This window comes from Lytechinus variegatus, chromosome 4 (assembly GCF_018143015.1).
Source record: "Lytechinus variegatus isolate NC3 chromosome 4, Lvar_3.0, whole genome shotgun sequence".
NCBI lineage: Eukaryota > Metazoa > Echinodermata > Echinoidea > Temnopleuroida > Toxopneustidae > Lytechinus > Lytechinus variegatus.
Genome location: NC_054743.1, coordinates 25,360,547 through 25,381,133, shown reverse-complemented (window position 1 = coordinate 25,381,133; position 20,587 = coordinate 25,360,547). Strand labels below are relative to the sequence as shown.

The 20,587-nt window shown below is 36.9% G+C and overlaps 1 protein-coding gene across 1 annotated transcript in view; it reads right to left on the bottom strand.

Annotated features, from left to right (window-relative positions):
- LOC121412911 (RING finger protein 17-like) overlaps window positions 1–20,587 on the bottom strand; it is an 81,053-nt gene that overhangs the window by 52,093 nt on the left and 8,373 nt on the right. The window contains exons 8-14 of the mRNA XM_041605672.1: window positions 19,768–20,229; window positions 18,807–18,960; window positions 16,797–17,006; window positions 15,859–15,998; window positions 14,740–15,128; window positions 14,195–14,367; window positions 13,111–13,230 (exon numbers count right to left, since the gene is read on the bottom strand). Of these exons, the coding sequence (XP_041461606.1) occupies window positions 13,111–13,230; window positions 14,195–14,367; window positions 14,740–15,128; window positions 15,859–15,998; window positions 16,797–17,006; window positions 18,807–18,960; window positions 19,768–20,229 (1,648 nt within the window). The remainder of the gene's footprint in view (window positions 1–13,110; window positions 13,231–14,194; window positions 14,368–14,739; window positions 15,129–15,858; window positions 15,999–16,796; window positions 17,007–18,806; window positions 18,961–19,767; window positions 20,230–20,587) is intronic.

Sequence of the window (20,587 nt, the reverse complement as noted above, 5' to 3'; positions counted from 1 at the left end):
ATTGACCTTTGACCTTGGTCATGTGACCTAAAATGCGCACAGGATGTTCAGTGATACTTGATTAACCTTATGTCCAAGTTTAATGAACTAGGTCCATATATTTTCTAAGTTATGATGACATTTCAAAAACTTAACCTCAGGTTAAGATTTTGATGTTGATTCCCCCAACATGGTCTAAGTTCATTGACCCTAAATGACCTTTGACCTTGGTCATGTGACATGAAACTCTAATAGGATGTTCAGTAATACTTGATTAACCTTATGGCCAAGTTTCATGAACTAGGTCCATATACTTTCTAAGTTATGATGTCATTTCAAAAACTTAACCTTAGGTTAAGATTTGATGTTGACGCCGCCGGAAAAGCGGCGCCTCTAGTCTCACTCTGCTATGCATGTGAGACAAAAACGGAAAACAATACTTGTCTATAATACAGCCATATTGCCCTGTTACTTGCCAAATTACAGCACATCATTACATCATTGTCTCTCTTACCTTCATGACCATTTTCAACATCATCATCAATGTCCCCATCATCATTATTATCAACATCTTCATCATCATCCTCATCATCATCATCATTATCATCATCATCAACATCTACTTCTCTACTTTATTTATTTATTTATCTATGTATGTATGTACATGTATGTACTTATTTATTTATTTATCTATTTATTTTTTCATTAAAAATTTGTGCATTTATTTATTCATTTATCTATTTATTCATTTTTTTTATTTATCTATTTTCCTACTTATGATGGGGGTGGGGATTGGTAGGCTAAATGACAGAAGCAGAAAATACATTCTATTACAGTATGCATGTACCTGCTCCCAATTATACATTCATATCTACTTCAGATCTTGACAATAGTATAGAGAAATAAAAGGTTTCCTTATAAGAACCCAGACGAGAAACAGCACAGACCCCCCCCCCCCCCCGATGAAAACAAATTTGACAATGTTGACAAACTCTTAGGAAAAATAAGGAAAAAGATAACGAAATAAGTTAATGTTTTTCCAACATACAACAGCAATGAATGTCAAGAAAACAGGGACATACATCAACCTCATTGTAGTTTAAACCTTATTGGCAGCAGACTAATCTAATTGAGTACAGGTGTTCTTTATTGTGTTCACCATTATAAGAAGCTCATGTGGCTTGTTCTTTTATGATTTCTTAAGGGGGTTTGTCACTGAGCGGCAAATGCTAGCTTGCGAATGTAGCAAATTTCAGATTTCGCCGGGGTTAGTAAAAGGTGGCAAATGGTTCATAAAGGGTTGCCAGAAAGTTTGTTAACTATGATTTTCGGTGTTGCAAACAATTTTTCTTGCTGCGCATTAATTTTGAACATGTTCAAAACTTCTTTGCAAATCTATTTCTAGCAAACTGTTGTACTGCTTGCAAAGCACTTGTTAGTATTTGCAAATGCTTTCGCTGAAGGTTTTGTTTTATTCACAAATATGCTAGTGACCACATGGCATACATGATAGAAAATGTGCGTCTATCATTTGCAAACATATTTTTCATTTTGAAGCTGCAGTTTGCAAATGATTTGTAAACATTTGTAAGAATTTTCAACACTCCTCAGAGAAGTTAGCGAATCTCAAAGAGGTAGTAAGGCCGACAGCATGCAATAGGTATAAAAACTAATAGATCAGGTAGGGGAGATTAGAAGAGTAAACAGAGTTCAATTGCTGGTTTGTCAGAAGAAAATGATAGAATGACATGCAGTAGTCTGTATAAAAAAAGAGTAGAGAAATTACAAACTCTGTGACTTCAAGTGTATATGTGTTCAATATACAAATTTGTTTTAAAAATTGGACAAGATAAAATGCAAAACATTAAAGTCTGCACCTTCACAAAGCTGCCCTCATGATGAGATACTACTTATCTTACTCTAGTTTCTTTCACTCATTTTCATAAGTATTCAATTCCCGTTTTCTTTCACGCATTTTCATAAGTATTCAATTCCCAATTTCTTTTTCTTTCATTCATTTCTATTATAATTCCTCACATTCCTATTTGTGTAAAGATTGAATACATAGTCTCAAATGTCTGAATAAAAAGAATCGACAACAAATCTTTGAATAAACAAAACATACTGCTCATGCAGTATCAAGAGGAATATATCACCCTCTTGATTACAAAAACCAGAGTGGTGTTTCATTAAAATTGTCAGCACATACTAAATTGTCCGATTGGTGCTGAAAATTTCAGGGAAATCATTGGATTTGATTGGCTGTGAGGCACTTGCCTCTGACTGTTACTATGGTGACTGTCGGAGAAAGCCAACTTGTCAGTGCTGACAACTTTCATGAAACGGTCCCCAAGGTCCCTTGATACAAAGGTTAGCGATTAATCGTATGCTTGATTTTCATGTTTGATTGCACACTGTAGTCAATGCAATCAATCGTAGAAAAATGTTCTACAATGATTGCTAAACTTTAGGTTCCGGGCACCGGGTGATGACTGTGCACGAAATGTCGTCTACTGGTTCTAACAATATCAATATTATCAATCTGTGGAGCATTTACCACAAGAAAAACAAACAAGAACGTTTCCCAAATTTACATGAACCTGAAATTGTACTTCTTCAATCAAAATTGGCAATGTGTCGACCAAAATGAAGTTTAACCTCCCCCTCCTCTCCGTCTAATCTAATTGACGGCTGGGTGGCGAATGTTTACCGGGTTAATCGCTCATGTGGGGCAATTAAAGATAGCCGTGGGGTGGTTTAGCTAAGGTGTCCCACATGTTTACATAGAAGAGTACCAATGACTTTGTGGTGCCCTTGAGGCCTGCCGTCATCACTCTAGTTGACTGGCTGGGGGGAGGGGGACATCTAGAATAATTACGCAGCAGCGAAATTGAGGTGGGAAAATACGGGAAAAAGGTTAGATTAAAATGTTCCGCGATGAGATGGTGACATTTAATAGGAGTCTGGTGGAAAAACTGAGTCTTTCAATCAGGATTCATATTCTGGAAGATTAACTATTCCTTGGTGCATGTAATTGTGCGTCTTTTGCTAACATATTCATTTACAGAGATTTAATAACAAGTAGGCAGCAAAAATTTAGTTTCCAAATCTCATCATCATCAAATCTTATCCTCAAGGAAGTTTCTACACTTCTGTCTTTGATGTATTTTTAAAAATAATGGATTTGTTTGTTTTGCTTCATTTCTCAAAGAAGACAGTTATTAGCTACATGTAGACTTGGATCCAACTACCCTTCCCCCAAACAAACAAAAACGAAAAATGCAATATTAAATAATTCATGTTTATCAAATGTAATGAAATCTTCTTATCTCCTACAAGATTGAAACAAACAAACAAAACAAATACACACAAATTTTAAAAGAATCATGTTTTAAATCTTGGAATCCTACCTACATTGTTGGACGTACTAGCTACAATGCAGGCAATTTGATCTTTTATGTATGTGCCGGTTTTTTTCCTTCATTTTTTTTTTTGATGGGGAACAATTCCACACATACAAGTAGCAGCTTTGCTTCCCCCCCCACTCTATTCATAATCTACAAAGAATTCTACACATAACCGGAAAGAAAAAATATGTCTGAAATCCAAAATCCCTGGGCAGCAAGTCTTCATAAATTCCATGCAATTGTCGTTGGCAGAATGTAGCCTCATTCATACAAAGGCAAGTTCGGTTGAAGTCAGGTCGAAAAATGGGTCTGAGGCTGAGCCTCTGAGGATGCTTGGTTTAAGGAAATGTTTGACTTGTGCCCATCGGAACAAGGTCATGGTAACTTCCTCTGGTCGGGGGAACTTACCACAACCTCTTTAGTCCTACCAAGATACTCCTGAATATTTCCAGGAGTGTCTTGCTACACGATTATCCAGTTGGAGGAAAAAACTTCCTGCATGGACAAGCTCTCGGAGCATCCATGGCCTTACGTCCAAGGTGAAATTTCTGGGGTAAAATGCAATGTTGACATTTTGAGAGTACACATGGGCGTGCATAACAGTTCTAACCTAGTCAATCTCAAAAAAAGAAACTAGCACTAAGAATCTAATCGACAAGAATGGAAAAGAAAAATGCCAGTGGTAAAAAAAAGTGCAAGGCGCTACTGAACTTCCGGAATTTACACAAACCCCTCCGCAGGGAACCTGTGAAGGCTGTGAAATATTGGCTGGAGTTTCTTCCCACGACCCTCGTGATATACAGTATTCATTGGAATTTTAATTGCTGTGCTTTACTCGAACTACGACTGATCATGGTTTACGAATGCAAGTCAGCATAAAATGAGATAGCTCAGGTTTCATCATGAATGTTCCATGGATTAATCACGGCCAGGGCCCTGTAACACAAAGCTTAGCAATGATCATAGAACATTTTTCTACGATTGATTGCATTGACTACAGTGTACAATTAATCATCAAAATCAAGAGTACGATCAATCGCTAACCTTGTGTTATGGGATCCTGGTGGTAGAAGCCACGAGCAACTGGCTCCAATTCAGGAGACTTTGAGCAGAAGGTGAAAGGTTCAAATCGTACTGACTTTGACATAAAATCAGAATGAACGGGATCTAATTCACTGAGAGGGTAAAATCATTCTAGAAATGAATTAGGACTACAAGCCATTAAACAAATTGCAAAAAATCTCTCAAAACATAGAATCTTTCCATTTTTCAAAATAAAATCCATCTACATGTACATGTGATACAGATTTAGTGACTGCCTGTCAAATATGGTATCATTCCAAATTTGAGTATTAAAAGAGAGTGTAATAAATGTACACATAGATTTGAATAAGGCAAGAGTACAACACTACTGTACATGTACATTGGTAATCTACAAATTGAATATTCTCGGCATGCTCATGTTACATCCCAACTATCATCGACTTTCCAGGAATTTCAGAAACACAGAGCCAAACTGCTTTCAAGTCATACTATACAGGTGTATGATTTACTGATTGCCATTTGTCCAAATTGAATTTAATTCCCAAAAGATGCATCTATCATAATTCCAGATGGAGTAATTTTATCAGAAATGTGGTGTCCAGGGCCCAGGTCCTGAAACACAATGGTTTGCGATCACTCACAGCAATTTCCATAATTATTATTATTTTGTTTGCCATCACCTGTGGCTAGGAGGCGAAAGGTGAACTGAATCACCATGACCATGATCATGACCTGAAGGTCACTCCCCAGTCCTCCCTATAACTTATCGGGGGGGGGGGGGGAGTGCAGGTGGACTGCTACACCGGGTTTTTTAAAGGACAAGTCCACCCCAACAAAAAGTTGATTTGAATAAAAAAAGAAAAATCCAACAAGCATAACACTGAAAATTTCATCAAAATAAGATGCAAAATAAGAAAGATATGACATTTTAAAGTTTCGCTTAATTTCACATAACAGTTATATGCACATCCTGGCTGGTATGCAAATGAGGAGACTATGAGGTCATCCACTCACTATTTCTTTTGTATTTTATAATGTGAAATATGAAATATTCTATTTTCTCCTCATTGTCAAGTGATACGATTAATTCCTCCCTGAACATGTGAAATTAGCATTGTTTAATACTATATGGTTCTGTCAAGTTGGTCCTTATGGTCAAATCTATAAAAAATTAAATATTGTATAATTCAAACAATAAAATACAAAAGAAATAGTAAGTGATGGACATCATCGACTGACTCACAAAGTTGTGCATAGACTGTTTTGTGAAAAATAAGCGAAACTTTAAAATGTCATAACTTTCTTATTTTACATCCGATTTTGATGAAATTTTCAGCACTATGCTAGTTTGATTTTTCTCTATTTATTCAAGTCAGCATTTTTCCGGGTTGGACTTGACCTTTAATGTACAAAGGCGGTGACTCCCCTCAACACTGTGCCTCCATTTAAAGTCTTATCAAAGGAAGAAAGTGTTTTACACCGTTACATAGCCTGCAACTACATGTATGGAACAGGGTATGGAACAGGGGAGGGACGTTACCACACAACGCAGGCTTCAGTCATCTGCCCATGGAGGGCTCGAACCCATGACCTTTGGTTCGACAGGCAGACGCTTTACGGACTGCGCCGACTTCGCTCTCTTGACGAGTTAAAACTATTAATTACGGCACTACCACTGTAACAGAACTCACCATCCAATCAGAATCAAAGTTTCCATGACACATGTTTACAAAAATGACAAATTTAGAATATTTGTATTTAAGTCTTCATGATTCAACAGGCCTGTGGCCATTGTCTGCATTTCACTGCTCAACACACCCACAATCAAATATTGAGCATTATCAATGTTTGAAGATCATAATTGGTCGCAAATCAATGTGTTACTTGTTTCTGGGTCACGTTTATTAAACTTCATGTAATAACAAATTTGTAATTACAGTTAAAAGCTACTGAAATCATTTGATTTGATTGGCTGATAGACAGTAAATTTGTTAGAGAAATTCTTCAATATAAGAAGTAGTGAAACGGCATACATGTACATGTCAAAGCTAAAATAACTCAAGGGATGGGGAATTGAGTGGTCTAGTGTTCAATTTGATGGATACATGATGACATTGCAAGTGATTCACAACCTTGCCAATAAGAAATTGAAATTGTTGCTCTCTCTGCTTGTTCTTAATATCAACATGTTGAGCAAGGTTATTGATCCTTGCTTGTCAAAAGAGCTGTGTATGACAGCTTCGCTCGTCAGAACGCAGTCATGTGCAGAATATTTTTACGATCAATCACACTGCTGCTTTATTTTTAGTGTGTATGAATTAGCCGTTCTTGGAATGGAACAATGTACAAGTTGGTTGTCAAATTTCAAAGAAAGAATGAAATGTGCGGGGGTGGGGGCCATTCTTCTAATAAAAAAATGACCAAGGACAAATTTTGGTGTGTATGAATTAGCCGTACTTGGAATGGAACAATGTACAAGTTGGTTGTCAAATTTCAAAGAAAGAAGGAAATGTGCGGGGGTGGGGGCCATTCTTCTAATAAAAAAATGACCAAGGACAAACGTTGACATGCGACAAAGCCATCCAAGAACAGAGTTCTCTACGGAAAGGATGTCCAACAGTTTTCTTGATTGCACTCACATCGGTCATGAATAAGAACATTCCCCGGTGGTCCTACGGCGATCCAAAAGCGTTGGAGGGATTAAACAAAAAGAAATAAAGACAAAAAATGGCCGACCATCAGAAATTGACAATCGTCAATTTGATGATGGCATGATGGGCCTCGGGCATGCATCGGAATGGCTGTATCGACTCACGGGATAGCAAAACAATTCCTAGGAAGTGGGACGGAGGTGATGGATTACAACAATAACAACAACGGAATTTAAAATGGCAGGTTTGGTGTAGTCTACAAGTGCAGACCCTGATCAGCAATGGTCATTACTGGAGTGTCTGAATAGAGAGACTAATTACACTATGGAAACAATGTGTACTAACTGACCAAGGATCTGGAGGTATAATTTTTTTGCCATTTGACAGAGCCAAAGCTTTTCATCAGGAATACATAAACTAATGATCTCAGGTATATAACTTGTTTCTGCGCTGACCGGTAATGCACAATCTGATTTTCGTTTCAATCCCCAAGTTAAGAAAGGAAAAAAAAGTTACCTTATTATTATTATCATTGGGTACATGGAAATACATGGAAACAGCAATCACAAAAATAAAAAGCATTACTTGGGGGAAAAAAAAGTAAATCAAGATGAAAACTGATCCATCTATTTTGAGGTTGCAGACAACCTTTCATACAAATACAAAATTATGCTACCATTTCTTTCTTTTTTTCAGGGGGAGGGAAGGGTGGCTCTGGGGACCACATCAGGTTGTTGCATTTGTTTTCACATTATTTTTTGAGAATGACCTCATTTCACCAACTATATAAAAGCAACTGATATCGTTATTGCACTTTGGAAAATTGCACATAGTATTAAACACTTTCACTACATTTATCTGTTTTGTTATTTCAGAGTACCAAGGCAGTCATTTTCTCTTTCATATCCGGGCAAAGTTCCAGTACACCTTTCAAGATAAAGGAAGTATTTTTTTGTTTCTACACTTTTTATTTTTATTTTTTTAGATCATGTTTTCTCATTCTATTTTATAACTGGAATATTGTGCAATTTGCTAACAAAGCTTTAAGATGTCCATGGACATGTATGATATAAATTCCATGAATTGTAACAAATTCTGGTGAATTCTTACATTTATTTTTAACATCAGCATTATAAATAGCCTAAACCTCATTCAAAGCATAACATTGCATCTTGACCAAAAATAAAATATATATTTAGCACCACGAAACAAAAATTCCAAGGCTTTTTTCAGAGAAGGTAAAATCAGTCTTCCAATAAATCAGATGAACAATACTCTTGAGTTGACCACATGACGTATGGTGGGAAATGTAATTTTCAAACTCAATAATTAAATTATTAATAAAAAAAATTCAGCCCCGGAGGCCCACATCAATCATTTCTCTAAAACGACTTTCAACAATTGACGCTAAATGGGCAAATCGGATATACAGTGTATTATTGAACCTTACATGTTTGTGGTCGAAACATATTCCTGAGGGCATGATATTTTGCTTCCTATACTTCCTGTGACACAGAGTGCGTAGAAAGAATATGTACAGTACCTAGCTTTAGATTGTAGTATAAATTCGATTGCGAAGAACTGCCAATTTTTTTGGAGGAGGAAAAAAGGATGATTTTAATAGAAAAAAGAAAGAAAAAAAGGATATCATTTTGCTTTATTATTTCTTTCATCCTTCTTTTATTCTGTTTTTCTTTTTACCTTTTTCCCCTTCATTTTTTTGCTTTCATCTTTTCTTTCTTCTCCAGTCATTTCTTTTCTTTTAATCTCTTTCTTTCTCCCTTCATTCTTTCTTTCACCCATTCATTCACACTCCCTTTCTTTTCTCTTTCTATTTTTCCCCTTTCTTGTATCTTTCCTTCTTTCCTTCCTTCCTTGTATCTTTCTTTCTATTTTATTATGTGCCATGGTCACAAAAGTACATGAAAATATATTTGAGAAAGGGAATCATTCAAGTGGCATATCAACACACTAATTTTGGTCATGACAGGCAAGATAAAATCATTTTGAGAAAAAATACAGTTTTACAAATACAAGGTACACCAGTTCATGTTAACGAGAGAGGAAAAAGGCAATGGTACATGTACATAGAACATCACTTCTTACTTTTCAAGCAGTAATATCTTATTTTGAAAGATTTTTTTTTGTTGGGGGGGGGGGAAGTGAAATATATATTTGGGCAAGTATTTCCAACTATTTTGATATTCACTTGCCCAACTGGACAAGTTCTTCAAAAAAGTTATGAAGCACCCTGTAGAAGATAAATTGATAATGTGATATTTTCATGTGCAATTTACGTTGCTGGTTTCATCATGTACATCAGCTGACCACAATCAAATTCACAATTCACAGTCTAATTTCAAACCTTAGGAGCTTATTTCTCTGACACTATAGATTATCATATGTCATGGTGGTCAATGCATGGATATATGTACATGTAGTGCAGTATGTACAGTAAAGGTACATTGTAAACTGTATTGCCCATATGGATAATTAACATTTTTTTAATTGAATAAGATATATTTCACAAATATCCGTAAAACCCATAGTAGAGGAATAAAAGCAATATAGCTCTATGAAGCTGCTTGCTACTGTTGACCTCGTACCATCTAATATCCAAGAACCCCAGGACGATAAAACCTACTTTTTGGCTGAAAAAAGGCTATAAAAATTGGAAAATTTAGGTATAATTACCTTTAAACTCTACAAATAATGGTTTAAAAGTGCTTATTATAGGAAAAACGAATTGCCTGCCCCTAAACACATATGAATAGACATCAAAACCAAAGAAAAAGACCACCAAATAAAGAAGTTGTGGCCAAAACTGTGATTTTGGAGGGTTTTGGCGGCCATTTTGGATTTTGGCCCGGCACACTTTTTTCTCGGACCCGAGACAAAAAAAATATTGTCATTTCATGTTGAGATAAGGTAAAAGGAACACCAAAAAAAACCTGTTCCTACAGTAAAACCAAAAATCACCAATTTATAGCCCACTCCTATTGATATCTAAAAATAAGGATACCTAAAAAGATTGGCCTTTGACACCATTCTTGAAAAAAGATTTTGGCCTTGGTGTCCTCTGTAGTGGCCTTGATGCCCTCCAAAATATGGGGTATTTCAAGGCCAAACTGGCCTTGCCCTAAAAATGAAGAAATTTAAGGCCTGAGCTGATCATTATCAAAATAGTGTGTGTACTCTTTTTTCTTATCCACTCTGTAGGAGCAACACAGAATGAATGGGAAAGTGTAATTTAAAGGGGAAGGCTGCAATAAGAAAACATACAAGCTCTGAATCATGAACAGGCTGAAGCAAAATACAGACTGGATTACATGAACCTTTTTCAAGGCCAAATCCATTTTAACAACATTAAACTAGAATAACTAGAGAGGAGAGGAGAATAACTAGAGAGGAGAGGAGAATAACAAGTTTGACATTTAAAAACATGGCAAATAAACTTGGATGAAAAAAAAGTGTTCAGAAAGCAATGGCAATTTCAAATGGGTCTGTTAACAAGACGAGTGAATGAGCCCTACACTCAGTATGGCTTTACTGAAGGTTGAAAATTGGACCATAATTCACTTAATCTATGATAGTTGCTCAGAGCTGCTTTTTCATAAAGCTGTTCATAAGTTAAAATCAATTTAACTAACAACTGGTTATCCTTTCTTATTTTACAGTATATTGTTCACCACAAATAATGCAAATGTACAAGGGAAACATGAAGTCTTAGCATGATTCATGGATTCAAAAATAGTCGTCACCACATCTTTGATGTGAAAGAGATAATCTCAGGGGGCATGGATAGCAAATATACAATCATTCAATCAGAAAACAAAACAAATGTAAAACTACCAATGTATGGCTTCTTGAATGTGCGCATTCAAATTTATGCCTCTTTCTGCAATTGCCATTGAAATTTTCACAAACTTTCAGAATCTTTAATATCAGATTGTTAATCCCATGCATTTGTGGCCTAAGTATAATCATAAAAATTATCTATTGATCTTAAAGTCATTGTGACAATGAATCAATCCCTAGGACAAGTGCTTTTGGCATTGTACCTGACAAATAAGTACAAATACAGTCAGTCGGCAAGCCCCTGTGTCAATGAGCAAATGGGCAAGATTTATCCAAGTCCTCTCGTGGCTGAATTCATGTTCCTGCAAAATCTCGTGAATTGTGAGACTTTCTTTCTCAAAGAATTTAACCACTTTCTCCTTGAGTAAAATTGATTATTTTTGTACCATGGGGAAGAGTAAATGTTACTCTTTTATATTGGTCATTTCTTTTGAATAAAATATTTTTACCTGAAAAGATGCATCAAACAGAATTTTCTTCCTCTGTTTTCACTTGCAAATTGTGCAACATTTTGTGTTTTAGGCACAAACATTATTTATATCATCAGAAAACTCAAACTCTATACTTTCTTACAATATCACTCTTGATATGTGGCATCTTTTAGATGGGTCAGCAGCCATTTTTTTTCCATCAAGATGCAAGACAAGATTTCCAAAATTTCTGAGTAACATAAAATCCAGAGTTCTAATTGGCTGAATAATGTTTTCACAACAGGCGCGGGTAATTTGAAGAGATTACCAGATGGTGAGTGCGACCTTGCAGAGGCCCAGTGTGGGGAACATTGGAATATGCGTGGGTGTGTGGTCTCTATGACCAATCAGAGTGCAGTATTCTTGTTTTTGAGCTGCTAGATGTACTTGGCCTATGAAAAGCTGGCTGCTGACCCATCTAAAATACATCTTCTTATACAAATTATATCATATTATAGCTTATAGATCTTCAGCTTTATCATGATCTAAAAATCATTTATGCTCAAACAGAAATTGAGTGAAATGAAAAAATTATTTAGTTTCATGTTTTATATCAAAAGTTTTCCCTTTATTACAACATTCTTTTAAAAATTCAAAGACATGACCTGAAAGCATAATTCTTCTTTACAAAGATACCTAATACATGAAATTTGGTCAATATGTAGAGCAGCAATGGCCAATAAAAAGAGGTGTTTTGGTTCGCACCAAGCTCATTAACAATGCAAAAACCCTCGAGTCATGAATATCACTTGGATAAAGGAAGCTACTTTTTCAGGGCTTGCCTACTGACTGTATACCCCTAAATCCTAAAGGCATACATGTACATGAACCAAGTTTGAATCCGATCTATCAAACAGTCCTTTAGTAATTCCAGGAATGGGCCATTTGCATATAATGACCCCTGTGACATTAACCTTTTGACCTGATGATCCACTCAGATCATTGACGCCATTTTATGTATACATGACCAAGATCAAGATCTGAAGGTGATCCTTTGAAGAGCAGTTGTGACTATGAAAAGAAGATAATGCATCAGGCCTCCCAAACTTCACTTACTGTATTCCCACATGGTTACAAATGTCCAAGGCTACAAATAGATTCTTTATTTTGGTAATTTTACAAATATGAATTTTAATTTGTATATATTTCGTGTTTTACTTTGTAAAATATTTTGCAATTCACCACTTGGCTGTGAAGAAGTTTTCTTAATAAACCATTTCAATTCAATTCAATGCAATTAAATTCAAAGCTATTTTGGACAGAGGCATTCATCCAATCACACAAATACACACACAATCTCCAACAGTGATTAGCTCATGTTGGAAAATTCCATCACGACTTCCCTCTCCAACTTAATCATTTGGCTGGCAATAAACTGTGAGAAAACAAAATAGAATGATTGAATTGATCTATTTACAGACAACTCACATCAGTAAAAAAGACTGATCTTCAGCAAGTCTGTATTGCAAACATAAAAAAAAATTGTGTATGAAATTAACACCAATATTAAATGAAAACATAAAGCACTAAAAACCAAAGATAAATTTAAGTGGAAAATCAAAACAATGAAATGACTCCATGGACATATATTGAAATACTGTAAAGTAAGATTTTCAAATGAAACAGGTTTCATCTCGACCACAAAAATTAGTAATGAAACACATTTAAACAAATTCCTTTTTTTCCAAAGCATAACCTTACCGGTTGTATTCCATAGAGTACACATTCTCTGCTGTACTGGGGAACATCCAGCTGGAAAGGTTTGGGGTTGATGCGGTCAAATGGCAGTGATTCCCAATTTCCAAAGTCAACATATCTCACCTGTTGAAACAAATTCATGCAAGTTATGATTTCTGATAATAATTATAATAACTACATACAGTTCTTGTGTAGTGCATATCACATTATGAATAATGTCTGATGGAAGCAAGCTCATGTCACATTCTTGAGCAATCATGATATTGAAAATGTTATTTTTCTATTTGAATGTGAGTAAAATCAATAAGAACCATAGCAACATTTCCTAGTAACATTGTTACTATTGCATCTGTGATGCTTATGATCCGTGCAATATACCACTGTTCATTTAGCATACACCTTGACACACAGGCACTTTAAGGGAGTTACCAACACTAAACCCCATTTTAACTGAGCTATTTTAGACCAGGATATATGGTGGGGTCAAATTGATCTTGACCGCTGATTGCGCGATCACCACAAAAAAAAAAATTGCCCTAAATTTGTTTTTTTCATTCCATATAACTATTAGAATGCTAAATTTTGGTGAGAGTACAAACATTTAGATTTCTACCAAATTTTGACCAAAAAAATGCCATAATGAAATTAATTTCTTATGTAATTTTTTTTATTCTTATATATTTCTTTGTGTTTTATTGTTTTTTCCAATGAACTTTGTCAAGGATCTTTTTTGAGATAATGAATTGCATAAAATAAATCCATTTAAACCAACGAAGTGAAAATAATCATACATTTATAATTTTGGGTAGAAAACACAATTTGCATTGACTTTGTACAAGGAATCATGTTTTTGAGCAATTTTGGATCTGTCATGCGCTTACAAAATGTTGTGTAATTTTGGAACTGCATCTCATAAGATGCACAAGACTTGAAAGGAAAAAATCCAGCGAGCGGCGCGAGTGAAAAGATTTGTCAAGGGGGGGTCAAATTGAACCCCCCCCAGTTAGATCAGGTTAAAGGGGTCTTAATAAGTAGGTTTTCAAATGAAACAATTACTACGATTTGGCAGTCACTAACAAGCACCTACCCGCACAGTATCCTCTGTGATACCAATGATCTGTGCCCTGTACCACTGTTCATCTTGGGTGAATCTTGCACATACACACTGGCATAGGGAGAGAGAGCTGGGGTCTGGTGGGGTGAGCTTCTGACTGTTACAGGCAACTTGCTGGGCAGCCATCATCTGCTGAAAGTCTTCAACTGCAATGGGCAAAGTCAGAGAATTGCCAATCGTCAAACTTCAAGGTACAAGCAGAGTACTGGAGGCCTTGTAAAAAATTGCTCTAGATTGTTTTTCCTTCTTTTAATTCATGAGAAACTTCCCTTCAATAAAGATTTTTTTTTCCTCACCCTAAATGCATTTTTTCATAGATTTTACATCATAAATTCATGTTGAATATTTGTTTTCATCTCACCACAAGGATTTAGTCTGTTGATAATATGCAAAGCAGTGTATTCAACAATGAGGCATTTGCCTTAAACTATGTTACCACATAATTAACTGCCTACTGGAACATCCTTGTGCAAACCTATGAGAATTGCAGTCTACGGATTAACACTAAAAAGACTTACATTTATCCACATCCAATCCATGGATGACTCCCTTGTCACTGACATAGGTGACGATGAGATGGATCTGTGAGAGCATCGGCAAGGGCGGAGCTGGATACCGGGGGAGCACCTCCTGAATTCCGCTACCTTCAAAGTTCTCAAAGTCGTCCAGGAGCATCGCCGGGCACCCTTCATCGGGCGTGGTGGGTGCTTCCACGGAGGTGGGAGAGGCGGTGGTATTGAGGGAGCTGACGCCACTGCTTTGGGGCGTGGCAGGGGTGGAGACCATCTTCGGACTCACAGTCGTGGTGGCGGTCACGGCTGTAGTTGGCCGTTGAGATGGCGGTGTTTTGGCAGTATCTTGTGGCATTGTGACTTTCTTTCTATGGGTTGGACTTGATACCTTTCGCCTGTAGCAATTATAAATAAATCTACATTAGAAATTCTTTGCAACATGACAAAATCACACGTTCCTTTAAAATAATGATGCTGCTAGACTCTCGGCCAACAACAAATAAAAAAAGAAAAGAAATTGTGCATTGATGATGATTCAAATGAATTGCATTCAAAACAGTATTGCTCTACATTTTGAGCTAGAAATATGCGTGAAATATATTATTACATAAATATGCAAGATGACTCAATTTCTCATTCTTGTGTGCATCTATCCAAGAACATTTTGGGGTTTCGAATTCATGTATGTTGAGAATAAGATTCAAATGAAATATTAATGCACTAGTCTTCATAAAATTAACTCAAAATTGACCAATAGATCCCAAGAGTCTGTTTTTGTTGATTTTTTTTTATAATCTTTTTTCTATTACGTTTGCTGGCAAGTGCCAGGGTCTTTGAAATCTAAAACTACAAATTAAAAGTTCATATTACAAGGTTTTGATATTGTATAATTTGAATGACTCAGCAAAAATTTGCCATAAAAGTATAATGCTTTAGTGCAGCTTTTACAAAATATAGCCATGACCAAGAACTAGAATAAGTTAATATCAATGTCTGATTATAAGCTTTTATCTCAACCTCATGAAATTTGGGCATTCAATTCTCTCAGAGCAAATGTTATATAGAAATCAAGCGATCATTACTGATTATGAGTTACAGAAACAAGTTTTTGATGGTTCAATATACCTCTTTCTCAAAGCTAAACCTTTCTCAACCAGGAGCTCGGCAATGCTAGCCAGGTCTTCAGCGGATTCTCTTGCAACCTTCTCCTTGGTTGTCAGCTCGTAGAGGAGGTCTATTGGGAGGGAGCCATCCTCCGCATCACCCTGAATATCAGAAGAAAAATCCATAACAGTGGGGGATTTCAAGTTAAGTGCTGGCGTTGGCATTAAAAAGCACAAATCAGACTGACGTTCCCAGGTCCAAGACTTTACAGAAATGATCCAATTCACACTAATAACAGCTCAACATCTCCTGGGATTTTCTTCAGCATCAGCTTCAGTTTTATTAAAGTCTACTATTGATGAGTTGTAGCAAAAACTTAATTTATATTGACAGCAAAAGGTCATCAATCTTAATATATCATACCAGTCCACGGGATTATGACACCCATCCCGACTCTCACTCTTTTTATTTTTCTTTTGCACCTCAGAATAAAATAAAACTAGATAGACAGTCTTCTACAAATTCATATCATCCTTATCTCATACATCCCTATCCTATATCACAAATGCTATAATAATCTATCACATGTCAAACAAATATTAGCTTATCACAAACTATCGCCAAACTTTCAAACCATGAATGGTCACAATATCAACATAATGTAGTATGCAGGCACAGACCCTGATTTTTACTTTGAGCAACAAGTGTGTCTTCACACAAGACTAGCACAAATACAACTTGCAAGAAGAACCTTCTTTACACACCTTATTGGCAAGGACTGTGGGCTGCATGTTCAGACTTCTTTCCCTGAGTGAAGGTAAAGGTAGCCGTGCTAAAGCGGGGTAATAATAGAAGGGCTCGCTAGGAGAACAGTTTTCGCAACTGAAATGGCTAACCTGGGTAAATATGCCGTTATTTTTATTATTAAGGTTTTGCACAGCAAACTAATTTCAACATACCTTTTTATAGATGTAACACTCAAGATCATTCAGCCTTTCTTCCAAGAAGTCACAAGATGTCTTGGTCCATTCCGGAGTGCCTCCGGCAGGTAGGATGTCCACAAGGTGACATCGGATGGCGAAGGGAGCTTCCTTCTGGAAGCGCTCTTCAAGTGGACGAATGTTGGCGATGGAAACCACTTCTTCGTTACCGTAGTCGGTGAATAGGACCTTGATAAAACGAGGGAAATGACAAAAATCAAAATCAATGAATAAGTTATCAGATTATCCAATCCATGACAAAAAACCCCACATTTTTTTCGATTTCAGCATTTCTGAAACCCCATGTGTGCAGAGCATAATCAAAATCATTCAAAACTAAAATTGGGTGGCAATTGGTCCATGGGGGCAATGTGGCCGTATGGATACTTACTTAGCCCCATTGGAAATCAATGTAAATTGACATGGACAGTTCCAAACAGTTACATGTATGATCCAGGCCAATTTACACTCATTTCAATGTAATGAAGCCTAATAGGTATTCCTTGGGCCATACCCTTGGATACATAGGACAAAATTCATGCAAATTTGTTGTACGGAGGTTTTTCATACAGTATCATGCTCTACCAAAATATGGTCATGAAAATGCTGAAAAGTAAAAATATGAAGTTGATGTCATAATATGGTACAATATTAAGCATAATTTTTTGTCAGTAAGTTCTTGACATTGGTTTTGGATTTCGCTGTTTCTCTCTTGGCAGTAGAATAACGATGGGTTGATTCCATAATCTTTATCAGTATCAGAACTAAATGTCCACCAAATGGCTAGGCTAATAAAGGATTTGAAAGCACCTTTGCAAAGTCTCAAAAACATATTTTAGGAGGAATCCTGTAAGTGTCTTTTCATCACTTATCCTCCTATTTCAGCACGTGCAAACAATAAGGAATACAATGCAAAAGCAATTTTGTGTCTCGCTCACTTATGAAAATAACCAGAAATATTGTGATTTGCGAGGGCATGCAAGTTAATTATATCGAAACTTTATTGTGAAATGACTGGGATGGAATAACACTTGTCATAAGAGCCTTGCACGTAAACTTTAATGTTGACCTAAAAATGTCCTTTGACCTTACCATGTGACCTCCGACTGCAGCATAACACGCAGGTTGCCTAAATACATCTAACATCCAAGTTTGGTTGAAAAGTGACTTAAATAGTTGCGGAATTAGGTGTCATAAGATAGTCTTGCATGTAAACTTTAACGTTGACCTCAAAATGACCTTTGACCTTACCATGTGACCTCTGACTGCAGCATACCATGCACATCCCCCAAGTCTATCTAACATCCAAGTTTGGTTGAAAAGTAACTTACGGTTGCAGAGTTAGGTGTCATAAGAGAGTCTTGCATGTAAACTTTAACGTTGACCTGAAAATGACCTTTGACCGTACCATGTGACCTCAGACTGCAGCATAACATGCAGGTCCCCCAAGTCCATCTACCACCCAAGTTTGGTTGAAAAGTGACTTTCGGTTGTGGAGTAATGTGTCATTACAGGTTTGTGACGGACGGACGACATTTGGATCCCTAAGTCTCGCCTTCACCTCTGGTGGGCGAGACAACGAGAGCAGCTAAGAAATACACTTCATGGAATTACTGCCAAGAGTGAAATTAAGGGGTTTCATTGGCTTAGAAGTTATGGTCTCTGACTCTTACTATAGATATGAAACTGCAATCTACATGCAAATTCCCTCTCAATATTTATTTTAGTAACTTAGAACTGAACCGTATTGTGACATCACCTATTGAGCCATGAAATGGTATATTTTGAAAAATATATTCTGCATGTCAATTAAATTTGATCTTAGCTCTTACTGAATCATCCCCAAGGTTCATTAGGTGAGTGTTTCATTATCAAGCATTTTGTGATTTTTCACTGACAAATTTGCTCTCAGCCAATCAGATGCAAGGATTTCAATAGCTTATAACATTTTTTTTCATGAAATGCTCACCAGGCCCCTAAGGGACTTACCACAGCATTCTCATCAGGGAGAATACACTGTATCTGCCCTCGGCACCAGACACCTTCCCTGACCAACAGAGCACCGCAGATCTCCCCTTCCTTCCATTTGGTCTTCTCACATTTCGTTTGCTCCTTGTAGAACAGTGTCATTGCTTCCAGTAAACTGTCAACAAACAAAATGAAATATAGTCAAATCATCAGCATTGGCATTAGCTGTAGAATGACTACATAGCTTTCACTCAATTTAATTTGACTATTAATTTCTGAAGGTTTCCGTGGGGAAGAAGAAAGAGTATGGTGAATGCAAGGTACACCAAGTATTCTTTGGTGGACATGTGTTGGTCTTGGAAAGGACCAACCAAACTTGATGTTTTGATAAGTGTGTTCTTGGGCCCGTTGCAGAAAGAGTTGCAATCAAACGCAACTCTAAAAATCATGCGCAACTTGATTCGCAACTTTAAAAATCATGCGCAACTTGATTTTCAACCAATCAACAGCGCGTATTTGGGACTTGCCAGTGATATTTTGACTTGCATTTAAACGCAAATCTTTCTGCAACGGGCCCCTTGTCATCTTCCAGACGTCACTTCGAGTTTAGGTGGTCCTTTTCAGGACAAACATATGAACATGAAATAAAACATGGTGTACCATGAAACCACTAAACTCTTCAATTTGACTTGAATGCATGAAATGTTTTCAATTTGGGGTTACCATAGTTAAAAAAAGTAATTCATCACTGTGCTTTCACACTTAACCATGTACATATATTCACGACATGTACATCTGCAGAACAGATTTTTTAATCTATAAGTGTTTTGTCTATTCCAAACTGAAGGATTAAAAGGCCATACACACTAAGAATACCAGATACTAACCCAAGCTAAATTTGGTTCAGGATTTTGCTCAGGGACCTAATCATATCACATCCCATGGAAGAGATTTTAAAAGGGTTCAAATAATATAAAGTCACCTGTCTAAACCATCTTTGCCAGCTGTAGAGAGTTGAACATAAATGCAAGAGGGTGCTTCAGCATGGCTGACATGAACAGCAGTGTAGGCACTGTATTTCCCAGAGAGCTGTGATGAGTGACCTGGGGTTCCACTGCATCCTACAGTCAACGAAGAGCCTCTGGACGACCTCCCTGCAGATCTGGCTGGCTTCTTCTCTGGCACCTTAACCGTCTCTGGCACCAGAACTGTCTCTGGTGACTTCGCCTCCTGTGTCGTCTCTGGTGACGGCACCTCCTGTTTGGGCTCTGGTGCCTTTTGAGATGTTTCATCGGTTTCAGCGGGTACCGATTCAGCAGTGACCTTGTCCCCACTGGAATCAACATTATGGGTGTTTTCTGATGGCTTGGTGGTATCAGTGGTGCTGGGCAAGACTGGCGTTGGCTTTGGAGAAGTTCCCCTGAGGATCTCTGCACTGACAGAGCTGTAAAGAAAGAGTGGAGTTAGACAACTGGTCAACTGGTGAGACAACTGGTCAATTCTACTACTCGACTACTGAATTACTGTGTGCACCCCCCAAAAAAAAAAAAATCTGACTTTCGCTCTGCGTTCTTGCTCTAGCTTGTAATTATCATTCCAATGCATTCAACACCAACACTTAACTTTTCACCATTGATTTTATCCTTGATCTAGCACCTTTTTAACACCACCAATGCTAAATCTCCTATCATTATTAGTGTTAGATCTAGCATTTAAATATTAACACCAAATATCTGGCATTGACTGTCAGTGCTTGATCTAGCATCATTTCAATGCTTCCAATACCAACGCCAAATTTTTAA